This window comes from Erithacus rubecula (assembly GCF_903797595.1).
Source record: "Erithacus rubecula genome assembly, chromosome: 6".
In the NCBI taxonomy this organism is placed as follows: domain Eukaryota; kingdom Metazoa; phylum Chordata; class Aves; order Passeriformes; family Muscicapidae; genus Erithacus; species Erithacus rubecula.
The window spans coordinates 25,677,342-25,701,382 of NC_136688.1; the positions used below are offsets into that span (position 1 = coordinate 25,677,342).

General features: G+C 37.3%; 1 protein-coding gene across 1 annotated transcript in view; it reads left to right on the plus strand.

Moving 5' to 3' along the window:
• Positions 1-24,041, plus strand: part of STARD9 (StAR related lipid transfer domain containing 9) — an 89,281-nt gene that overhangs the window by 39,436 nt on the left and 25,804 nt on the right. Inside the window, 14 exon segments of the mRNA XM_079308002.1 lie at positions 3,129-3,198; positions 5,210-5,282; positions 6,159-6,226; positions 7,194-7,291; positions 7,501-7,695; positions 8,124-8,221; positions 9,918-9,995; positions 10,718-10,792; positions 11,303-11,482; positions 15,086-15,137; positions 15,961-16,098; positions 16,866-16,948; positions 17,946-18,049; positions 20,136-20,183. Of these exon segments, the coding sequence (XP_079164128.1) occupies positions 3,129-3,198; positions 5,210-5,282; positions 6,159-6,226; positions 7,194-7,291; positions 7,501-7,695; positions 8,124-8,221; positions 9,918-9,995; positions 10,718-10,792; positions 11,303-11,482; positions 15,086-15,137; positions 15,961-16,098; positions 16,866-16,948; positions 17,946-18,049; positions 20,136-20,183 (1,360 nt within the window).

Sequence of the window (24,041 nt, forward strand, 5' to 3'; positions counted from 1 at the left end):
TAATTTTTTTTTTTGTTTATGTATATTATGATACCCTCAAAAAATAATTGTGTTAATGCCTGTAAGAAAATCTTCATTTTCAATTGTTTGATTCATGGTTTTTTTAAAAAAACTGATCACATGCATGAAAAATGAAATAATTTCTCTGCTGAAAACACCATGGGGTACAATTAGATGCTGTTGTGAGGTCATGTAAACTGAAGTAATTTCAGGCTGATGAGTCAGTGTCTTAGGGCAGCAGATCAGAATTTGGGTGTTTTTAGATGTGTATACAAATACATATTAATAAATTTGCCTGTGCAGTTTATGCAATTGAGAATGTGACACTGCTTTACTTGAGACAGCCCTAATATCTGTTGAGGACAGGGACTAATAAAGTGTGATGGAACTGCATTCATTAGCTCACATCAAAAATAAGCAGCAGTGACTTGAATGCAAGTTCGAAGTATTGACAGCTTGATTTTAATAAGATCAAGTTTAAGAAAGCCTCTTGTGAAGAGGTTCACAACCCTGCTAGAAATGCCCTTCTCAACTGCACTAATGTATTGCTGCAATCAAAAATTGCTGAGCTCTGTAATGAGTTTTCTACATGCTGAAGTAATCTTTGGCAATTTTATACGTAGTCTCTCTGTGCAGTATCAGAGTGCAAGAATAATATTTCCAATGGCTGGACAGCTAAGATCAAAATTATCAGCAGCTTCACTGAGAGCTTGGTTTGTGTTTCACTTCCAGGCAATTCAGTGTATGGGAGAAATGAAATTTGTGAACACCAGCAAGGCTCAGAAATTTTCCATTGTTTTCCATAGATCAAGCAAGTTAGGGACTAGTATCTGTATTTGCATCATATTTCTTGCAAGCAATCAGCAATTTTAAGATTTGCTGACTCTTAAGGTTAGTTTCCATGAGGAGTTCCTCAGTGTGCATTAGTTTTAGTTGTGTGTTTGGTGTCAATGACATCCAGAGTACTGTGGTTAGCTGTGGATGAAGAATAGAGAGAGAGGAAAATCAGAAAACTGAATCCCTTTAAGGACACTTAGATGCTCTGGGCAATGCATTTTCCATTTTTAAGTCCAGTCAGAAAGTCCCAGCTCTGAACACTAAGTATTTTAAATGTTTTCCACCCCATGATTATTTCACATAAAGGCTGAGATTGTAGCCTTTAAAATGCTGAAAGTGTTTCAGTGCTTTGGATTGGAATCGTTTCAAACTTCTCCCTCACAGATGGTTGCACTGTTAAGGAATCAGCCTCTCTTAAATCAGGAAATGATGCAATCTATTTTATTACTCTGAGACAGATTTCTGGGGGAGATCCTTTCTTACTCCAAGGCAGATTTCTAGATGAGCAAGTGGTTTTGATCTTTCTATAGGACTTGAAAATGACCTTTCTTTTTCTGGCAGCCAACAGAACACTTCATCACTTCTTTTCAAGCAATGTTTAAAATATTTCATTAGACTTATTAAAAAGTTAACTGTTTTAAACTCTCTGCTAGATTCCCAATTCCAGTTCTTAGGGAAATGCAGGCAGGTAAGAATTTCTTCTGTGCCTCCTTTGTGTAATGGTATTTTTATTCTGTTAAATAAAACCCTGAAAAGGGGTCTGGGAAAACAATGTATGATAGTTTCCATATTCTGAGCTTTGAAGATCCCAGTGTGGCTGGGAAAATAATGGGCCTCTTTCTCCAGTGGAAAATGTGATGACTTCTGGAATTAATGTGTTGTAAAGAGACACTAGAGAGCAGAAGAAATACTTTTGTTTGAAAATCATCCTATATTTGTGTGTGTGCAAGTGTTCATGCACGCACACTGCAGTCAGGGCTTTTTTTAAATGTGTGGGTGATCCAAAAATCTTTTTTCTTTATATGTATCAGTTATTAAAGGACTAAAGAAAAATCCCTTCTCTGTCTTAGGTTTTGTTTTCATTTGGAGTTAAGCAAGCTGTTATCATGAAAGGATAGACTCTAACAATATCAGAAGTACCTATTTCAGTCTTGTTGAGTTTTATATTAATCTTGACTTACATTCTAGCTGTAGACAAATTATTTGATCCAAATAAATCAGGGGTTTTTTTCAGTTCTTTCCCTTCACCCACACTTTTGTGGTCTGTAGTAAAACAATCCAAACCTAAATCTGCAGAGGGAGAGGATTCCAAAAGTGAGATAAAACACTCTGCACAGGCGTGTTCTGCAAACTATGACATGACAAAGGCTTGCTTCAAACTCAGGTGTGTTTTAAGGAGTTACTGCAGTACAAATGATAAATAATCCTCGGTGACAAGGCATATTAAACTGGATTTATGGGACATACGAGCCTGCTGAGGATAATTTCCTGCGTGTGCTGGGATTTGCATTTTGCCAGGAGCTGGCAGTGCCTCAGCACAGCAGCACATCGCCCTCCTCTGGGCCCCACTTGGTCATGAGCACTCTCCAAAACAGCAGGCTCTGAATGTGGGATTCCTTTTATTTCTTTGGGGGCTTTCCCCCTCTTAAAAACAAAATCAAATTTAAAAAACAATCAAATATAAAAAACAATCAAATATAAACCAACCTGAAACAAACAAACTGAAAGGAGAAAAGGCTCAATGATTCATGTCATTGTTTGGGGAGACTCTTCAAAAAGCCCTCTGAGGACATAAGTGCATGAAGATTCCCAAGTGCAGGCTAAAGCTTATCTGATTAAGTAGTAAATATTCACAGGAGTTGGTTCATAGTTCACTTAGTTGTGTGAGAAAAGCCATCATCCAGAGGCAATGGCCAAAATCTTTTTTATATGTACCCAAGTAGAAACAGTGACATAGCTGAAAGTTTATTATTGTGGACTTAGAGTTATACTGGTTTTTAAGCACCATTGTTGTACACGTGGAAAAGTTCTTATCTTTGAAGGTATGAGGTGTTTTTTTTATACTAGCATCACTGCATCAGAAGGATGAACTAGGATTTTTTGCTCAATTTTGTAAGAAATGAAATAGCTGTGTTTTTAATAAAATTTACTCTAGTCAAGAGACTACTGTGTAATAGACTTTCCTCTCAGCAGAACATCCTTATTCTCCTGATGTTGGGTAAATTGTTGGATAAACTGAATGAAAATTCCTGAGAAAGCTAAATATTTAACTCTTCTTGAATCTTTGGCAGGTTTGACTCAGCATTTAGTTACAGACTACAAGCAAGTTGTAAAACTTCTAGAAGAAGGAATAGCTAAAAGGTATTTTACATAACAAAACAGCTCCATCTGTATTTAACTCTTCTTTCACTGTGTGTTGATTTCTTTGATATTCATTTTGCTGACTGGGTTGCCAGTGCTTTATGATGACAGGATGTCACATTTGGTGATCCTGTATATGACACAAACATGAGATGTTACCTGTCATATTGTCCAGACAAGAGCTACAAGCACTCATGAAGTTGTTTCTTCAAAACTGCCCCCATGTTGATTTACCCACAAAATTCCACTGTCTGTCTGTGATAAAATGTGCAAGCCAAGAAAACATTTTGCTGTAAACAGACATCTGTTTTTCCCCTTCATTTGCTCGTGATACTTTAGACTGGATAGCTTTCAGCTCACTTCATCCTGTAATTTTAATTTTAAACTGCTGAAAGTATAATGTATACTTATTTATTTTCTAGAAGTATTTGGTTTGCAATTATTTGGTTTTATTTCTATAAGGTCCTACTCCCAATTGTGTGTTTACTATCAGTGAGATGTGGGATATGGAATATTGGTGAGACCAATGATTTTGGCTCTCATAAGTTAAGACACTATTTAACAAGAAGCCTTAAATACCTTTACAGGTGCCATTAAAGTAATGGAAAAGAGTTCTATTTGAAAGGATCCTCCAAATCCTAATCACAGTTCCAAAATTGATATTAAGTCTTATAATATGAGTAGTCAAGATTTTAGAATAACAGTGATGCTGAGAAGAAAATAAAAACTAAGCTGCATTATTACAAAAATCCCCATATAATATACATGTGGATTAAGTTTTGCTGTTTCTGCTTGTAGCAATTTATAGATGCAGCTTTATGGTAAAAAGAGACTATTTCAGTATAACAAAATTCCAGGTGGATACATGGATTATGTGGGTTGTGAGTAAATGAGATGTGAACGTGCTCTATAACAACTTTGTGTATTGTTGGAGGTGAGGAGTACTAACACTTCCTCCTCCAAATCTTGGAGCACTGTCTTTTTCTCTTTTACTTTAAAACTTGGGTGCTGTGCCCTTACATTCTCTGCCTACTGTAGAGCTGTTTTCTGTCTTCTGCCCTTTACCTAATTATTTGTCTTCTTCCTCCATCATCTGGAGACTAGTTCATGCTCTCCTGCTACCTCAGCTTTGGCTTGCTTGTGCAAGATGTGCTCAGCTGCCTGTAGCTTTTGGCAGTGGCCACTCACATGACTGGAGGAGCTGTAGGGAGCAGAGAACAACAGGGAGGAGAGTCCTGGCTTTGCCCCCATGCCCTGGGCACTCAGCAGCATCCACACTGCTGCAGTTCTCTGCTCTCTGGTCCAACTGGTCTCTGCAGTGCTCTGACAGTGGCATTGTAACAAAAGCATGGTGCCACAACCCTTTTCTGGCACCACTAAAATTACTTCCTATTGTTGAGGGCAGGCTTGGCAGAGTGCACTGGGTCAGAGCACAAGATGTATTTGACCACTCTGTCCGTGCCAGAGAGCCAAGCAAGTGCCACAGGGAATTATTACATTACAGTTTCATTTAGCACACACATGGGTGGACTGGTTAGTCTCACTGGACTCCTCTGGCAGTGTAAAAGAGCTGTATCAGGGTAAAGGAACCCAGAAGTGGTGTATGAAGGATTTTGAACCCTTTGGCAATGCCAAAGGATAAAAATGGGGACTAATGGAGATGTGTTTGGCTTGTACCCTGTGTATTGGGGATGAGCTATTGGATGCTGTTGCTGCCTGTACTTCTCTGCTCTCTTCCCTGTTTATGCCATACCTTATACCTGTGCTGTGAGGCTGCTTTAATATATCTCCTCAGAGAGCTGCTGGTGGAAAAAAAACACCTCTAATTGATCCTCAGTTTCCACCCTTCCATGTTCTCTGCCAAATGCTCAGAGAGCAGATCCAAGAATGCAGCCTGCCATATTCTTCAAGTTTCACATTTTTTCATTTATCTGCTACTTCTGTTGATTTTGATTTCCCTGAATACAGGGAAGTAACCCTTTATAACTGAATGGTTTGTTCTTCTTTCTAGAATCACAGCAGCTACACATATTCACAATGCCAGCAGCAGATCCCATGCTATCTTCACCATCCACTACACTCAGGTTAGCTAAAAATAACCCAACTTCCTCTTCACTTTCAAAAAGCATTGTTCACTGTGTTGTGCATTGTTTACTTGTCACTGTTTTGTGCTGTTTGTAGTAATGGTGGAAGCTGTTAGTTATTTCCTTTGGATCACACTGCAGATGTGTTGAGTGTTTATTGAAGCACTCTGTTCCTTTGTGCAAGCTTACAGTCAGAAGTGATGCCAAGACCTCACTTTTGAAAGAAATGTTTTCAGTTTTAATCAGCCCTTTGAAATGCAATAGCCCCTCTCAGATGCTGTGAAAATTACATGTGAATATGTTTGAGGTTATGTTTTATCACACTCGTTTAGGATTCTTAGTTGAAGTACAGCATTAGTTCACAACAAAATTTTGTATCTGTCCAGCTTTTCAGATGTGCTCATCTCTTTAGCATTTGGCATCCAGTACTCTCCCTGAGACAATGCAGCCTTTCTTTGGAGGAATTACATCCTTCCCTGGCAGGGAAGTTGTTCAGTGATCCAATAGACCTTTTCTATCTCACACTTCTAACATCCGTAATCACAGAACATTTTGGGATATTTTTCCTTAGTTTCACAAAGGACCTTTGGAATACATTAGTGGAAAATAACTCTGCAAGGTCTACAAGAAAGCCTTTCACAGTCTCTAGGCAGTAAAGGTTTTTTTGAGAGGAAATTGGCATAAGAAGGTAGTTCTCTGTGGGGTGAGAAAGCTGTTGAGTTAGTGGTTTGAACATAGTCAGGGAGTCAAGGTCACAAACAAAGGCAGTGAGACAGTCATATGTACAGCTCAGCTTCTAACAAAAGAGCACATCAATTTTATTTTCATTAGTTAATTAAGGGGAATAATTTTCCTTATTGATGTTTTTTCCTTCAGGCTATATTGGAGAACAATCTTCCCTCTGAAATTGCAAGCAAGATCAACTTAGTGGACCTTGCAGGCAGGTAATAATATACTGAAGGGCAAAGAGGTAATTTTTTCTGAAGATGCTGGCATTATTCTCCTAAAAGGTGAAGTTTAAAAATATTTTAAAATATTTTAAAAATTCGTTGAACTAACACTAAACCTGACTTTACTATGTAACAGGGAATATTAAGCCAATATTGTCTTTGACAATAGTTCTTCTGTACTGGGTATTTGTTTTCACTGGGAAAGGGAATTCCTGGGTCCTCAGAACCAATACTGTGCTGTTGTATCCATTTAAGGTAATTCAATTCAGAGCTATATTCTTATTAAATGGCTTTTCCAGTAGCTGTTGTTGGAATTACTAAATATGATCTTGAAAAGAGAGGGAGAAAAAGGAACGTGTTCCTTGTGGCTGCCTAGCATGGGCAGGAGAAAATGGTTATATTTCTCTGTTTATGTTGTTCATATTCCAAAAGTTCCTAAATCTTTGATCTTTGCTATGCATTGCAGTGAGGAACATATGGTTGTGCTGGATGTGACAGAAAACAGAAAGATGGAAGTTGTGCTGTAGAATTATAGAACAGTTATAGAAAAGGACTTTTGTTTTCTCAAGAACATAAATTACCATGCATGCATGGTCAGAGAAAGTGGCATTGAGGGAATATATAGGCTTCTGTACTGAACCAGTCTCCCCTGTAGGTCTGTGAAATCCATGTTGTTTTTCTTAAATTCAAAACCACTATGATTGGGTTGCCCAGTTCAGATTTGAGTTTGTTTTGGTGGGTCTTTAACAGTACATTGCACCACCAGCCCTTGTTCACAATTGTTTGGACTTTCTGAAATAGAGGCATTATAAAATATTTGAAGTATGTAGGTTTTTTATTTGCAAAGCTCACAATTTCTGTTTTCTTGAAAATGTATAATGTTTTCATATTGACTGTATGTTAATAAATAAATGTTTTTGTTTATTTTGCATTTTTTTTCATGCTTGCTTGCTTGCTACAGTGAAAGAGCTGATCCCAGTTACTGTAAAGATAGAATTACCGAAGGTGCCAATATTAACAAGTCATTAGTTACACTTGGAATTGTCATATCCACTTTAGGTAAGCACATGAGTTCTTTACATTGGAGGGTATTGATAAAACCATATGATTCACTCACCGTGTGTTGAGTGAATTTGCATTTACATCAGAAAGCTCAGCAGAGCAGCGGTGCGGTGTCCTCATAAACTGTAATGATATCTAAGAAAAATAAGTGGCCATGATGGAAAAAACCAACCCGTTTCCCAAACTCTGTGCTCCTTGTCCCTCAGCACAAAATTCCCAGATGCTGAGCAGCTGCCAGAGCATCAGCAGCATCCCGAGCGAGGGGGAGAGCCGTGTGGACAGTCCCCCCTCCGGCAGCAGCGGCAGCAGGCGGCCGGCGTACATCCCCTACCGCGACTCCATCCTCACCTGGCTGCTCAAGGACAGCCTGGGCGGCAACTCCAGGACCATCATGATTGCCAGTGAGTTCGGTTTCTGTCCCTTGTGTAGCATTTTAATGTGCACTTTTATATATATGCACCTTTATATCTATATATACGCCTTTATATACGCCTCTGCTGCGGTGAGAAGACAGCTATAACACTTAGAATCTGTCCTTGTAAAGATTTTCATAAATGCTTCATAGAATACTCAAGGAAATGAAAATGAATGCTGATAGTGCATTAAATTATGTTGAAGAGTCTCACCAAGGTCGTAGCTTCGATTTTAGGTGATTCATTCTGTTATAAATACAGTCTGGAGAAGATGTTCTCTGTGAGCTTAATGAAATAATCCTAGGGTTATTTTATGGTTTATCTTTTAAAAAAGTAAGACTAAAAAAAATCCTTTGAAAAGTGATGGGTTGAACTGAACGCTTTTTAAAATTGTTTAATTTGTTTTCTGTCTGTAGCTATCTCACCTGCCAGCTCCAGCTACAATGAGACCATGAGTACCTTGAGATATGCTGCAAATGCCAAAAATATTATTAACAAGCCTAGAGTAAATGAGGTAAGGCCTTCAGTTCTGCCTAAGATAGCCTATGCAGTCACAATTTATCTTCTTCTCAGTACACAGAATAATTAAGCCTTTAAATACATGGGAATAATTTTGGCTACAGAACCCAAGCTTCATTCATTGCCTGTTCTAGGAAGGAGCTCTGATTTTATGGTAGATTCATTTATTTGATTATGCAAAAGTCCTTCATAGGCTGCACAAGTTAAAGGATGGCAGACTATTAAGCACACAGTCAGGTTCTGCACTGGATGCCTGAATTATATTGCTGTCCCTGCTGTCCCATTCTTGTTCAATGCTAGATGTTCAGATGCTTAAGGCAAACTTTCAGTGTGTGCTTTTTTTTCTCATTTTCCACACTTACTCTCAGTCTACATTTACCAAATGTGAAAAACATAAACCCATCTCAATCAAACACATAGTGTTAAAACAGACTGGAGATTTTAGATACTATATTCGTAAGAACCAGCATTAAAAATAAGTCATGGGGAAGTGCATAACTCTGTCTTCAGCAAAATTCAAGCAGCACATACTGATCCAGATCTACAGTCACATATGCTAGAAATACAGAACTCTAAAATTGCAGTTCTGTAACTAAGCATTCTTGACCTGGAATTCTTCATGAGGCTCACTTTACACATGATCTCATAGCTTAAGGACTGAATCACAGGAATATACAGTGAATTTAGGTTTCAAAAATAGTCTTGATTCCAGCCATTTCCTAATATTTAATCCATTGACTTTACAGCTTTAGTAGTACTCTTTTGTGATTTGGCATGAGTGTATCAAGATTTTAATTTGTAGATGAAAGGATAGACTTTTAGAGTAGTACTTCACTATTTGCTTTGCCAACAATACTCTTAAATTTGGGCAGAAGGTAACCCTTCTAATCCTTGGTTTCCCAAGTTTAATTTGCATTTTATTTACCAGTGCCTATAAGCAGTTTTTGAACATCAATAGTAGCAGCAATTGAGTGCTTGGTTTTGCCAGCAGCAGTTGTCAGCTCTGTGACAAGCTAAAGTCACACACAGCCTGTCAACTTCCCAACTTGTGTACCCATCACTGTATTGCACAGCCCATGCTAGACCCTTGACCCCAGCCCTTCAGTCTTCTTCCCCCTGTAAATTGACCTGGCAGCCCAGAAAAGCTGATTCTTGACTTCAGAGTTTGAAATGTCTGTAAAAGCTGTTTTCCAGAAACTGCCAGTGTAGAAATGCTTACTCTGAAGTGAGATAGATGCCTCCACACCAAGCAGACAGGAAATTCTTTATGTATAAGCTCTAAGGGCTTTTAATACCATCCTGGATGACATTCTGACTTCATCTCCCTAATTGGATTTTATATGCTGGAATTAAGTAACAGTATCTTTCTTATGTAATGTGACTATTTTGAAGGTAAATCCTTAGAAGTAGTGATGTATCCATCTAGTCATGATGGGAACAAATGCTATGGTAGGTGTGTGTTCAGAAGAGAGATGGAAAAATGTTTATGGTAAAAGAGAATCTATCAAAGATGAGAACACCTGTCCCTAGGTAATGCTTCTCAAGGGTCTGGCAGAGTGAAGCAAGGAGTACTGCTGTGAGTTTGCCTGTTCTGCTCTCCTCCTGGCTTTTGGAATATCTCCACACTGATTTCTTCAGCCAGAGTTTTTTTAAATCTGATTTTTCCAACAGTCTGTGTCTCAATGTTTCAGGATGCAAATGTGAAACTGATCAGAGAACTGAGAGAAGAAATTGATAGGTTGAAAGCTATGCTGATGAGCTTTGAACTGGTATGTAGCTACATTTCCCTGCTGGAGCTTTTGTGTTACTTTAGGTAGCTTACTTTCCTCTCACCTGTTTTTCTTTACATGTTTACTTTAACTGGATAGAAATAAAGCTGTTCTCCAGGTGATTTTGCAATTATAAGGTTAACTGCTTTTCTGTCATTTCTCCTCTTTCTGTCACTGTACTGATGAATCTGAAGTTTAAGTAGTCATGTAATGATTCAAAATTATTCCCTTGCCTGTCTTTCATAGAGTTGAATGGGTTACCTTTCCAGAAATACCGTGAAATAGAAATATTTTATTTTTAAGGATAGGGAAACTTCAAGAGATTAATTGATGTTTCACACTTCCTGCATGCTCTCTCCCCCCAAAAGAGCTGTGAACATCTGTGATCCCTCACAATGCAGCTGACATCTCTGGTGCTTGGAATAATAATAGTGTCTTGGCTTTCCAAGCCATGGAGAGAGTGTTTTGAGAGAGACAGAAACTACACTTCAGGGTTTATTTGCACAGAACTATCTCTCAGTTCTTGCCTTTTCACCAGTTCTTTATGCCAAAAAATTGCATGCAATAGCTAGAGAGAGGTAGGCTAGATGCTAGAAGGCCACATGTGTATTTTGTTTTTCCTTCTCCTGACTTTCATCACCTTGAAATGCTGGAGAGTGAAAGAACAGGCCTGCCAGTTGTGAGTAGGAAAACTAACATGTAGATCTGGGTTGTTTGTACAGAGAAATTCCAGTCCCTCTTGGAGTGATGACAGGGACGGCAATCTGACCGAGCTGGTCCTTCAGAATGAAATGAAGGTGTGTATGATCTGCCTGATGCTGCAACTATCCTCTGCTCCACTAGGCCAGGGGATAGCATTGCTGTAGTTGTTAAACTGCAGTGAAAACTCTTTTGTGTTAATCCTTTCCTTTTGGCTCTGCAAATGCAGGAAACTGCATTAAACTGTCTTTAATTCATGTTGAGTGTGTTCTACCAGTTTGTGACAAAAGTCTTGTGTCCTTAGTGGGACACAGTCCATTGTGCATCACTAAGCCTGCACAATCTACCTCTTGTGTGAAAGCTGTCTCAAGATATATCACAGCAATTCATTATACAGTCTCTCCCTTCTAACATAAACTCCAATTTATTGAAATGAAATTATTGTACACTTACCAAAATTACTGAGAAGATTCGACCACTGCTAGCCTGGAAAGGTTTTGCAGAGTTCAAGTTTTGCCCAAAGACAGGCAAAATAATTTGTTAGCATGATCAAAAAGAAAAATTAGCCTGCTTAGTACATGAAACTGTGTTCTCTCCTGTTCTTTAAGATTGAGCAATTGACCAAAGACTGGACAAGTAAGTGGACAGACAGGAAAGCCATCATGGAAGAATACAGTGTGGACATCAACAAGGAAAAAGCTGGAGTAACCATAGATTCTAATTTACCTCATCTAATGGCCATGGATGATGATATCCTCAGCACAGGAGTGGTGCTCTACCATCTCAGGGTGAGATATGGTCACTTCTCTTATTTTACCCTTTAATTTGAAAATATTGTTTTCTTTGGAAATGGAGGGAGATTCGGATTGCATTACAACAACAGCTATCAAAATATGAAGATCACAAGATATAATGGGGAGGAAAAGCAGAAAATAATTGAAAACTGAGAAGAAGAAGAATTCATATGAATTCATATGAATGCGTGTGTAAAGTATTGGATATTGTATTACAAGCAAAGTAAAATATTTAAATTAGTCCACAAAGCATGAGGGCAGTTATGTGTTTGTATATGCAGGAACATAAAGGATGGTGCTTAAAATATTCCAGACACCATGGTCCAAATTTTATTATGCATTTGTATACTTAAGACTGGAATATTTGGATATGTATAGGTAAAAGTAAGGTTTAAGAAACAATAGCTCACTTTGGCAATGACTTCTATACATTGCTTTTAACCCTAAGAGAGTTCTGCCATGTAGATACCAGGTTTGTAGCATGAAGGTTAATTACTTGTGATACTGCTTGAGTGGCTATTTTTGAAGATCACATAGAAATCCTGGCCTCATAGATACCATTCTGTTGTGTAGCTGCTAATTTAAGGCAAGGTTTTGGCTAAGAAACTTTTATAACATTGTGTGGATATTACTGCACATTTCGGTGTGCATGGCTGGGTCAGACAGTTTTAGGGGTTTTTGGTTTTTGATATGGCAAGTGCCAGGCTAGATTTCAACAGTTTTAATGTTTAAATGTTTTAATGTTTAAATGAATGGAAATTACTGAAATATCAATGCTGCTTAATGTGAAAGAAATGTTGGATGGGCACTTGTACAGAGGTGCACTGATTGCCAAAAAAATATTAAATATAGTTGAAAATCATGTAACTGTCTACCAATACATTTTTTTTTTAATATATTTTGTGGTAACTGGTAGTTTAAGGACACAAGATTTTTTATTCCTCTTAAAAATGAAAAGAAATACTTAAAACAGAAATCTTGTTGTTCTTATATCATTTTGAAAGAGAAACCTGACTAATTTTTCTCATACCAACACAAAGAAATTGTACCAGGTAATTATAAGGGACAAAGTATTTATGTCCAGTTCTGATCAACATGGAACTTCAATTCCTCAACCCTACATTAACAATAAATATTTATTGAAAGCAACTGCTACTACTTCAATGTTTTTCTGCCATGTGCCATTGGGGAAAGATCTAATACTTTCCTATACTAATTTTGACAACACCTAATTTAAATAGATTCACTTTCATGTCATAACCTGGTTTGAAGGGTCACCTTCTGAAGTCATTCATGACTGTCACACTAACATCTTTGTCCCTTCTTTCTTTGCTTCTAGATGCTGCCTTTCCTTTTCTTTGTGCTTTACATCTTTTAGTCTCTGGTGTCTGTTACCTTCATCTGAACAGCAAGAAGGTAAAACATTAGTGGTTCCTTACAAATCAGGGCTTCACCATATAACAGGTCTGTAGGTTGTACTTCTAGAGAGAGATCACAACAGCTGTTTTCAGATCATGCAAAATAAATATTGTGTTACTTTTACTCCCCTAATACTTCATAGTATTGATTGTACTAATTTATGCTCTGCCTATGTTTCATTTTCTGGCTTTCATTAATAAAAGATATATGTTTTCCTGTGATCTAGCTGACCCTTTTTGCATAGCTTAAAAACAATTTGTGTATTTTTTCAGTAAAAGGTATACTTCATAAACTTTTTTAAAGTTAGAGTACTTCCAGAACTGAAGGAGTAAAGCAATCTTACTCTTTATGGTTCTGTAATGTACCTTAGGAATTCTACCCATTGTTACCCAGAAGAGGTAACAATACAAAAAACCCTTCAACAGATGTGGAGATGTGCAGTGGTGTGCTCAGGTCAGGTTGTGCATCTTTGCCTTTTTGCAGCTGGAACACTCAATATTAAATTAGGAAAGAGAATAAATATTACAATTATTAGCTCAATAATAGCATTTAAAAAAATAAATCAGCATGGTTCTGGGATATGGTTATTGTTATTTTGTTTTCTCAGGTTGAGTTGGATTGCTTGTATCTTATCTGTACCCTTGTTCCCACCTGCAATTTTTAGTTGGATTTAAACTTACCCAGAATCATTCAACTGACTGTGATGCTGTTGTGAATTTCCTGAGCCAATACTGCTGTAATACACTTTTCTAATTAAATTTTGTTTCTAGAGAGTTAGCAACCTGTAAAAAATTTATTTTGGAATTACAATAACTATTTCATTGCCAAAGAAGATAATTGATAAAGAGAACTTCTAGGAGCTGGTTTACTGGTCTCTGATTAAAATGCATGTTGTTAATTCACTTAAGTGACACAAGTTGAAGGCCATATGGACCACAAGTTTTCTTGAAGTTGTGGCCAACCCAGGTGGATATTTTGCAGCTGAGTCTGCTGGAGGTTAAACTGTCGTGGGACTTGGTAATTGCTTGAAAGCAGAGGCACAATCCAGCCCTCAGCCTCCCCAGCAAATGAAGTCTCAGCAGGGCTCCTGCCTGGGGGATCTGTTAGTTGGATCAGACAGCTGAGCTCTGTGAGGAGCTTGTGATAACCATTCCCTTTCTGTCCAGTGCACAAACCCACTGCCATAACTTGGAGCAGAGAGTACATTCAATTTGTTCTAATTTAAATGCAAAATCACAATGTTTACTGTCTGTAATTAATTTTAATGTAACTGAAAGGCTTGCCACTTAAGTAATTTTAGACTGCATTTGCCAATCACTTTACCATAAACAATTACAGTGTCTCTTTAGAACTGGGAAATTATCTTGCTTTTTTTCCCTAAGAAAAAGCACACAACTGGTAATGGAAAGTAATAGACAGATGGTAAATTACTTGCCTCTTTTTTTGGCAGTTCTTTTTCTTATGGTATTGTGTAAATTATTCTTTTTTTATTGGTATTTGAAGGCAACCATAAACTACTGTCTCACTTCCATTACAGACCTGTAACATGGTTTGACTCTTCTTGTTCTGGAGACTCTTGTTCTTAGGCAGTTATTTTCTTTGAAGTTACTGAATCCTCAGGTTTGGGGACTTGCCCATATGCCACGAACACCATGAAGACTTTTCATAGATGTCATTTAAGTTTCAGAAGTTAGGATGAAGAGGTCATTATGTATGACAAAGTGCCCTTACAAATCAGGCATTATTTCTTTTTAAATTTGAAAAGCCTGGATAATTGAATAATCATTTTGCAGCTTCTCTTTTTCTGCATGGATATTGATTAAAAGAATTATCTCACTTCAGCAAACACCAAGTCTCACTGTAAAAGTTCAAAGCATCAGGATGTGTGTTCATATTCAAAATATTTGTCTCAAGCACTGTCCAAACATCATCCACTGAGGTTTGTCTGCTGGAGTCATAGCAGCTGACATAGCTGCAGGATGAAGAATAATTGCAGTGCTAAGGGTGACAGTGGACTGAAATATTACAAGTACACAGCATTTACGTCAAACAATTTCGCTATTCAGAGGCAATTTATTTTAAGATTTTGCTAAAATGAGGTACCAAAGCTTTTATAAATAGTATATGTAGTCTTCTTCTCTGTAAACGATTTTTAAATTAATTATTTTCTTGTTTTAGGAAGGAACAACCAAAATTGGAAGAAGTGACTCAGACCAAGATCAAGACATTGGTAAGAGAGTGATATTACAATTTATTGTGTGATATGGTCAGGTCAAACAAAGGGTTTACATTTGTCATGTGTAATAGTGAGGTACTGCTTCTATTTGTTGAGAAGATAAGTAAAAGAGTTTAATTACTAATGATTATTTTTTAAGAGGCCAAAAAGTCAGTGGACTTGACCTCAGATCTCTTCTGAATTCTCTTCTCACTTGTATTATGCTACGCTAGAGTTTAAAATCACAATCCTCTTACATCCAAATTCTCTGATGTTCTATCCTAAACTAGTGGCACAAGTAATCACAAGATATTGAAAATGTTTTTCAACTCTACTTGTTCAGAATATTTTAGATATAAAGTCAAAAATATTTAGAATATATCTTATTTAATTTAATTTCTGCTTTTAATTTTAGCAGTCCATTCAGGAGCTAAATACTATGATAGAGAACTGAAATTTTATATTGAAATTGGAAAATCTGTGGAATCTCAGCTTTGGTTAAGTTCTGCTGAGCTTGCTTGTGTTTGATCATTTATTGCCTGTAGATTAGTGAATTATAAAAAATTAGTGCCATTATTCATTAAGAAAATTCAACATAATGGAAGAATATACACATCAGCTCACAAATCTGAAGATGATATGTAGTTTTGGAGCACCAGAAATAACTCACTATTTTCAGTAGTCAGTTTCAGTAGTAAGTTTTTTCTGTGATGAAGTTTTGCACGTGATATGGTTCTCTGGGGTATGCATAGTGTCAAACAGTGTGTGGTACTCCATTCTGGGGACAACAGGGCAGCCCCATCCCCTTCCCCAGGTGAGATGAATCTCCACACTGCAGTCCTGCAGGGCCAGTGGATCGAGAGGAATCACTGTTTGATAGAGAACCAGGGCGGGATTGTGACGCTGCGGCCGGTGCCCGGCGCGCGCTGCTCCGTCAATGGCTCCGAGGTCTCCGGATCCTGCCGCCTGTCTCAAGGTGAGGTTTGCTCATCCTGGAATGAACCCCCCTTATCTCTGCAGTTTACACCTAGAATTTATGGGACTTGAGCAGATGCCTCTCTGCTGACAGCTCCACAAGGTTTGCTCCGTGAGCTGGGACAAATTAAGCACGCCACAGAAGTAAAATTCAAACTTTGGTGGCAATATTCTGCCTCCTTTTGGCAGCAGCAGTCTGGAGGTTTCTGAAAAGGGAAGATGTGCTATCAGAGACATGAGTGTGGAAAGTAGGCTGCCTCTGAGCTGACTGGCCACTGAAAGTGTTTTTGGCAATTATATAATACACTTGAAACAACCTTCAACTTGTTCACAGTATATTTAGGTGGAAGCTGGTAGCCACTACATCATAGGCAATGATGGATGAATCCAGAATTGGGCTTCCATACTTTTAGGTTTTTTAAAGTCCAGATTCTGGGAACTTGCAGTGATCTAGATTCTTAAAAATATAGTTTAAAAACAAGTTTTCAGCAGTAGTTTGGTTGTGGTTTTAGCATGAAGTCATGCTGGCCTTTAAAGTGAACAGGGAATTTACAGTTAAATTTAGTCTGCAGAGATCTCCAGGATTAGTTTGCTTGGATGCTGTCATTACAGATCGATAACTCTGCCATTCCATAGTGGCAAATTTTAAAAATAGTCCTCTGTTCTGTGATTTACAGAAAGCTGTTGGTCAGATTTTTTTAACCTACTATTCTATAGTAGTTTGATGAATTATGCCTCTGTAAATGTCTAATTATCTTGGTTCCACAGGTGCCCTTGTTGTCCTTGGCAAATCTCATAAATTTAGATTCAACCACCCAGCAGAAGCTGCTATCTTAAGACTCAGAAGATCAGTAAGTTCTAAAACTGTTTTTCTCTCCTTTTTTTTTTTATTTTTTGTCCTATTTTTTTTTCTTTTTAAAAACCATCCTGATAAAGATAATATTTAATCTCATCATCATATTCACTTGCTTCATTTCCTCTATCTAATGGTCTGTAATGACACTAAACCTTTTGTGGGAGGACACTTCCTTCAGATGTGCTTAGCAAAAGAGATGCAGATCCCTTGAATAATTTAGTGTTTCCCATTTCTAGTCATGACTACAGTAGGATTGAAACAAAAAGGCAGAATGCTGCTGTGAAATGACCAGTTAAGAATCTTTCCACATTTGGTAATTTTCTGAGTTGTCTTCCATCTCTGTCATTTCACTGTCTTGAATGAAGAAATGGAAAATTTATGGATTAAGTACTCAAGGGTTGTTGACCCTGAAAGCAGTTAATTGTTACATACATCAGAAATAGATAAAATGCACTTGGCATGTTAAGCTCAGGAACTAATTGCTGTTAGATATTATTTGGTTGGCTAGTTCAATAACATGTAAGAAATGAGGTAATTCTTAAAATTACTGACAAATATAACTAAAAACCTGACTTTAAAAAAATACAAGTTTTGTCATTTAGGAGTTAATCGTATTAACAACTGATATTGGCAAGGGTCTACTTTTTAAAATGGATTTTCATTTACTAATATTTTATACTTTCCAGTCCTCCATACTTTTGTACTCACATTGAGATAATGGGCTTAACCTCATTTTCATTCTTAATTTCTTGATTAATGAAACATGCAGTGCATTCAAATAGAGCTGCAAAAAGAGATGTGCTCAGTAACAAATACTTAATTTTGCTAATTATCAAAGACTAAGCAGAAGTGTGAGATTATAAACTCCCATGGGAGGGATTATGCAGCCTTGCACACAGTAGTTAACAATGACAGTACTAATGATACCTTGGAAGTTCCTGGGTTGCTGTGACTTTTTAAAATTCCTGTCCTGTGTTGTGTGCTTTCTGTAGATTAATGAAACCCCACCCCCTCTGAGTCATGGAGCTTTGGACTGGCTCAATTTGGATGGAAGTTGCATCAATTCTCCACACTATATCCTTTCTTCTCTCTACAAGTAAGTTTAAAACTAAGGAAAAGTAACAGAACAAACAATTTCTCTTGTGGGATGATGTCTGAAATAAGGGATTTGATTCAGACAAAAGTAAGCTGTATACAAAATAACATTCATCATATTTTTAAGTAGTCAAGTAAAAGTGTCAGAGAAAATACATTGGCCAGCTAACTAATACAGAGCAATAAGATATACAAGCAACAAACCTGCAAAATCATTTATTGATGCTCAGTTAATAAAATGCCTCAGATGAGACTGTCACTCTTAATTCAGTTCACTTCTTTACAGCTAATCTATAATTTTTACAATATCATTGCTTCAATGCACAGAATGGCTTTCTCAGGATACCAATTGACTTTCACTACTAATTTTTTGTGGCAATGAGAAGGTTTGTTCATAAATTGCCTTTAGTTCAAGTCCACATGGAGCCCTTCATCTCAGAAAGCCAATGTAATTCCTTGTTTGTTTTTTTTTAAACTCAGCAGTAAATCAGGCATATACTGCTTTCAGAGTGTTGAAGAGCTGCTCATACTCAGTGTTTAGGATTGGTGTGATGAAGACAGTGATTAACATGTATCAGGAAAATTAATTATGTGCTATGTTTCATAATAGCAAAAAGAGAATATTATGGAATTAAATGTAATTAGGTTATTTTTCTTTTTCAATTCCTCCCAGCCTAGCCCATTCAATTAAAGTGTTAAAGGCAAGAAACAGCCATCTTCTCATTCATATCTGCTGATGGTTCTGCTTCTTGCTAGAGTGTTTTTGGTGTGGTAACATACTGGGAATCTTTCCTCTCTTTCCACAGGAAGTATTTGATCTCATTCTTATGAGCATATATTATTATCCCTGTTTTAAATATCCTTCATGCTTCTAATCAAGTGGTTTGCTTTCCACCTTGTGAATAGTGTGGTTTTATATGTTCTCTTTAAGGTATCTAATCTCTGCATTAGTTTTTCATTTGCTGCAGTGAGACCTTCCTATACAAAACATTACTTCATTTTTTTCTTTACTGAACAATATTTTACACATCATTGCTATTCTTTTCTTAGGAAAAATTACAAACAATTAAAAAAATACGGGTTTGTCTAATAACCTTCAAATACACACACCAAGGTGCTCTTTATGTTGCTAAAACATTAGTTGTGAAGTTTTGGCACAAGTTTTTTAATGAACCTAGAAAAACCCAGAGAAAGCCAGAATGAACATTACAAACAGTTTATCACAAATTTGCACTTAGTTTTCCCTCTTTTAACCTGTCAAAACTGCAGAACATTTCTGATCGATTTTTTTTCAAGACCATGTTCAGATAGACAATTTGTTTGTGTTTAGCAATTTTTTAATCATTTGGGCAGGATATTACAAACATATGACATTGCTTAAAGTTACCCTTATGCTTACTTAGAGGATTTCAGATGGTTACTTCAGTAAAAATAAAAAATGATACGGTATTGCATTTGCTTTGGTTTTATCAATATCCATCTCTTACAGGAATGATCTAATAAAGTCTAATAATAGCTGATTTTTACCTTAAGTAATCCAGTGGTCCTCTTACCCTTTTGAATGGTTAATTGGCATAGGTAAACTAAATTGATCCACTGAGCCTTGCTTTGCAGTCACCTGTGAGTCTGTATTTCTGCATAGACAAGTAGTTTTGCTCATGGAGGGGGCTATGGTTACACGTAGCCTAAGATCTGTATTATAAGAATAAAATTATATCTGTGGTGTCTCATGAAGAAAAGTCAATGTCAAGCACTAAAAGGTGTGTGTGAGATGCTTTGCAAACCCTAATACAAGACTGAATGAACCACAGGGAGTGTTTATTTGATCACCAGTAGAAAGTGCACCCTCATGCAGGGTATTGTCTCTGTCAGAAAAGTTGCTTAGAAAAAATATAATAACAGGGAAAGCTGTGTGTGTGTCTTGTTCTCTGTCCCACTTTCACTTGAAAGTTCTGCTCTCCCAGCTGCTAGAAATCTGCATCTTCCTCTACTGAAAATTGCAATAACATTGTGTGCAATAGGCTGCAGTGAAGTTCTCTTGCCTTTTTTTCCCAAATACTTATGATTTTCTATTTTTATTTTTGCAGTCGAAAATGTAGAAACTGTGAAGAAAACAAATGTTCTCTTGAGCCAAGGTAAGGACATTAAGGTGTCTAAATCATGATTAAATTCTTGACACCTTTAGTTTTGCCTTTCTCCTGTGCTACACTGATTTCCTCTGGAAGAGTTGGAAGCTAAGACTTAAAGCTTTAATTCAAACTATTTTATCATACTGGAACAAGAATCTGTGCATGAAGCTGGTTTACAGGCAAAGCTCTGCAACCATGTTCTTTCTTCATGTGAGATCTTTTGCAAATGGTTTGCATCTTTGTTGCATGTGTGGAGTGCATTTAAAAGCCATAACTAGTGTTAGATTTACTCTGAATTTGGAATCAATTTCCAGCATATAAAAACTCTAGATGTATTAGATTTTGTGCCAGCAGTAGGTACTAGGAATACTCATTAGTATTTTGAAAATTGCTTGGATAAATTCTGGAGAGAATAAAATCGCTTTAGGGAAAAGCAAAAAAAAAAATTAATTCCTAGCATAGAATGTGGTTCATTCATGCAAAGAAGCACAGCAGCTGCAAACAGGAATAATTCAGAAATTGAGTTTCCATGAGTTTAAGCTCCTTTTTCATCAGGAACTGTTGGTACTTTGCTTTCTTCTGGATTTTTTTATTTCAGATCATATCAATATATGTATTACAATAAGGATTATTAATGATATGAGTCTTATCTCCCATGCTGTCAGTATGATGACATTTTTCTCATCTGCATTTTATGGGTTGAATTACCAGTTCAACTTTTAATTGTACATTAAAATATTTTGAGAAATGCAAAGAAAACTATTTTTTACCACTGCACACCAATATTGAAACTTTAGGCATTGTGAGTCATTATACTCTTACTTGGTTGCTTGCTCATGCACCCTACTCATAAGAGGCCCAGCACTACAAATTTCTAATGTTTGCTGTCAGCCAGCAAACACACAGAAGGCATGTGAATGCCATCTGTTATTACAACATCACCACAAATAAGTAGATAAGTTTTTCTCCTGCCATTGCCTTAATACCATACTGCATATAAATAAAAACTCTGATTTTATTGTTTTACTGGTTTGAAAAAAAAAAAAAACAAAAAATAAAAAACCCACAGGATTTTTTCCATTAGAGTTCAGTGGTATATCAGTACGCTGAATTATTTAGTTGCTTGGAACATGCTTGAAATCCCTTTCCTTGAAAATACTAACACTGTTAAACTGGGGAGGCAGGGTGAATTCAATACAGCATAACCAACATATTTATTATTCTAATGTGGTATAGTTAACTTGTCCAACTAATACTTGTGAAATACTCTAATTTCTCACTAACAGCTTTCATCTGAGAACCTCAAAATAATCTAAGAAAACAAATAAACAAAAAAGTTAAAGAAAACTTCTGCATCTACTGAAAGATACCTCAAATATTCTATTTCACAGAGAAATGCACCGTGTCAATTACAGCAACTTTACAATTTACAGTAGACTTGTGTATAGTGGATTAGCTATTAACTATTATTATTAGCTACTAACTAACTAATTCTATATATAGCTGACATTGTGAAGGGAAAACCTGTGTTCTCTGAACTGGAATTTAAAGAGTCAGTGTTGACCTTTATTGGAGAATGTGGCTGTGTCTTGTGCCTGGGACCCTTGGCCAAAAAGAGGTCTGTTTCAGAGATGTATTTAAAGGGGTGCCCTAAATAAGTCATTGCCTTATTGTTATTTTGGGGGCTTTGGCAAAGAAAAAGAGGTTTTGAATAGAAAGGCTGAAAAAACTACACACGAAACAGGTCAATGTGCTTTTTCTGTAAGCAAACCAGGTAACCTAAAATGAAAATCGAAAGGATCCTTCACTTGATGGTAATCTCTGTGAAGAGAATTACTATGTGTGTACATTTCCAAAGATCCCTTATTTCTAAAGGTTTCTGACTCTGCTGGCCATTTGGACTTCTGGCTCTCACCTCCTGCCCGCCACTCCCCAGCTTTGAATTCTGAGAGTGGCATTCCTTTGGGAGGCTGCAGGAGGTGGCAACACAAGGTCTGGTATCTCCTTTGTTGCTCTTCCCTTTGCTTAAAGAAGAGGAGGGCGAGGTTTGGGCAGAAGCAGATGCAGATCCAGTGGTGCCTGCTGCTGCTCTGAGCCCCTGCGGGAAGAGCCCTGGGCTGGACACGGGAAGAGGGGGAGGATAGGGATGGGGAGGGTGGGGGGAGCTGTGCAGATGTGTGTTAGTGGATAGGCTTGTAACTCTAACTTGTGACTGCTCCCAGTGTGGGGTTTGCAAGGACACAAAATGCCTAGCCAACATATTTTTTTCTGCTTTATTTTTAACTCTTTTTCCCCTTGGGAAAAATAATCTGTGAAAGGCAAGTAGGACTTGAACGCTAGGCAGTTGAAAAGATGGGGATGCTAGCATGATGGATATTTTCTTGGAGAAGACTGGCAAATTTCAGCTTTTACCAGAAGCAGTTATTTTTCACTGTAGTTTCCCTATTTGAGCCTTAGGATTTTGTTGCAGCAGGTATTCAGCCTCAGCACAGAGCTATTGCTGCCATAGTTACTGGAAGCTGCATTATGCTGTAGCAGCCGCCAGCCTCTGCATCAGCAGCAGAAGTGTTTGGGGAAGAGGGGAGGAGAATTGCACAATAGGATCCCAGAGAGCAGGCAACAAAACCGGCTGGGAAAAATGTGGATTTACAGATGGTTCATTCAGCATGCATCCTGCAAACTTTGGAGGGAAAAATGAGGTGGAAAAGCAACCCGGCAGAACTGGTATAATGTGTATGTTTTCTCAGTAATTAGTGATTAGTTTAGGGTTGGTGTCTTTTTGTTGTGTTTTGGTTGTCATTTTACTTGCAGCTTTTAATGGTTTGCTTGGAGGAGGGGGTAACTGCTGACACTTCTTGCTGCATTTGGTACAGCCAGAAATCTGCATGCTTTTATGAAATTCTCTGCAGAATTGCTTTTTTTTTAATATGCTGTATGCCAGAGTATGCTGATCCCATGAAACCCAGACTTTGTGTGTGTCTTGATACCTACAGAAATGAAGCTGTTTCTCTCATGTTTGTCCTGAGGTTATTTTATTTCTTGCCAGAACTGTACTGAGTGTAGATTGCTTATGTGGAAAAGCAGGAATATGAGCAACAGCATGCTGTGCTTTTTTGCTCTATCTCATAGTATTCCAGTGTTTCATGTCTAAATGTAACAGTACATCTGATTTAAGATGGTTTAGATGAAAAAATTAGTGATCTCTCCTACTTATTACAATATTTGGCTTAATTCCTATGTTACTTGAATTGATACTTGTTTTTAGTTTAGTCATACAAACATATTACACAAACTGATTGCTCTTTGAATTGCTTATTAGGTGATTCAGCTATGAAGTGTACATGAATCTGTTATTTTCTTTCTGGACCATTGTCACGTCATTTTTTAGTTTAGTTTATCATGTTATTTCCATAAACCAGTAGAAGTGTGCTGATATGACAATAGCATGTTCAAAGCTAGAAATGGAGCATTCTGACTTCATGTTCTTGGCTTCAGCAGTTTCTGTGAGAGACAGATCTGTATCCCAAACTAGCCAGTCATTCTGCTCTCACTGTCAGTATTTCCCAGCCAGAGGGAAAACATCCTCTTGCATTTGTGTATTATGTAAGTGGCTCTGCATGGATTTTCATTATCTTTTTGTTCCACTTCAGAAAACTCTCTGTAAGAAGCAGCTTCATAAAAAGGTATTTAATGCTCAGTCTCTGTATTCAGACCTGGCTTTACTGCTCTGCCTGATTTTTGCTTTGTACTCTAAAAATAAGGAAATGAAGTAGAGACACTGAAATAACAGCAGAACTGCAATTTGTATATATAACTGGAACAACAGTATTTTATTACAGAGACTTTAACCTTACAGAGGGAGAA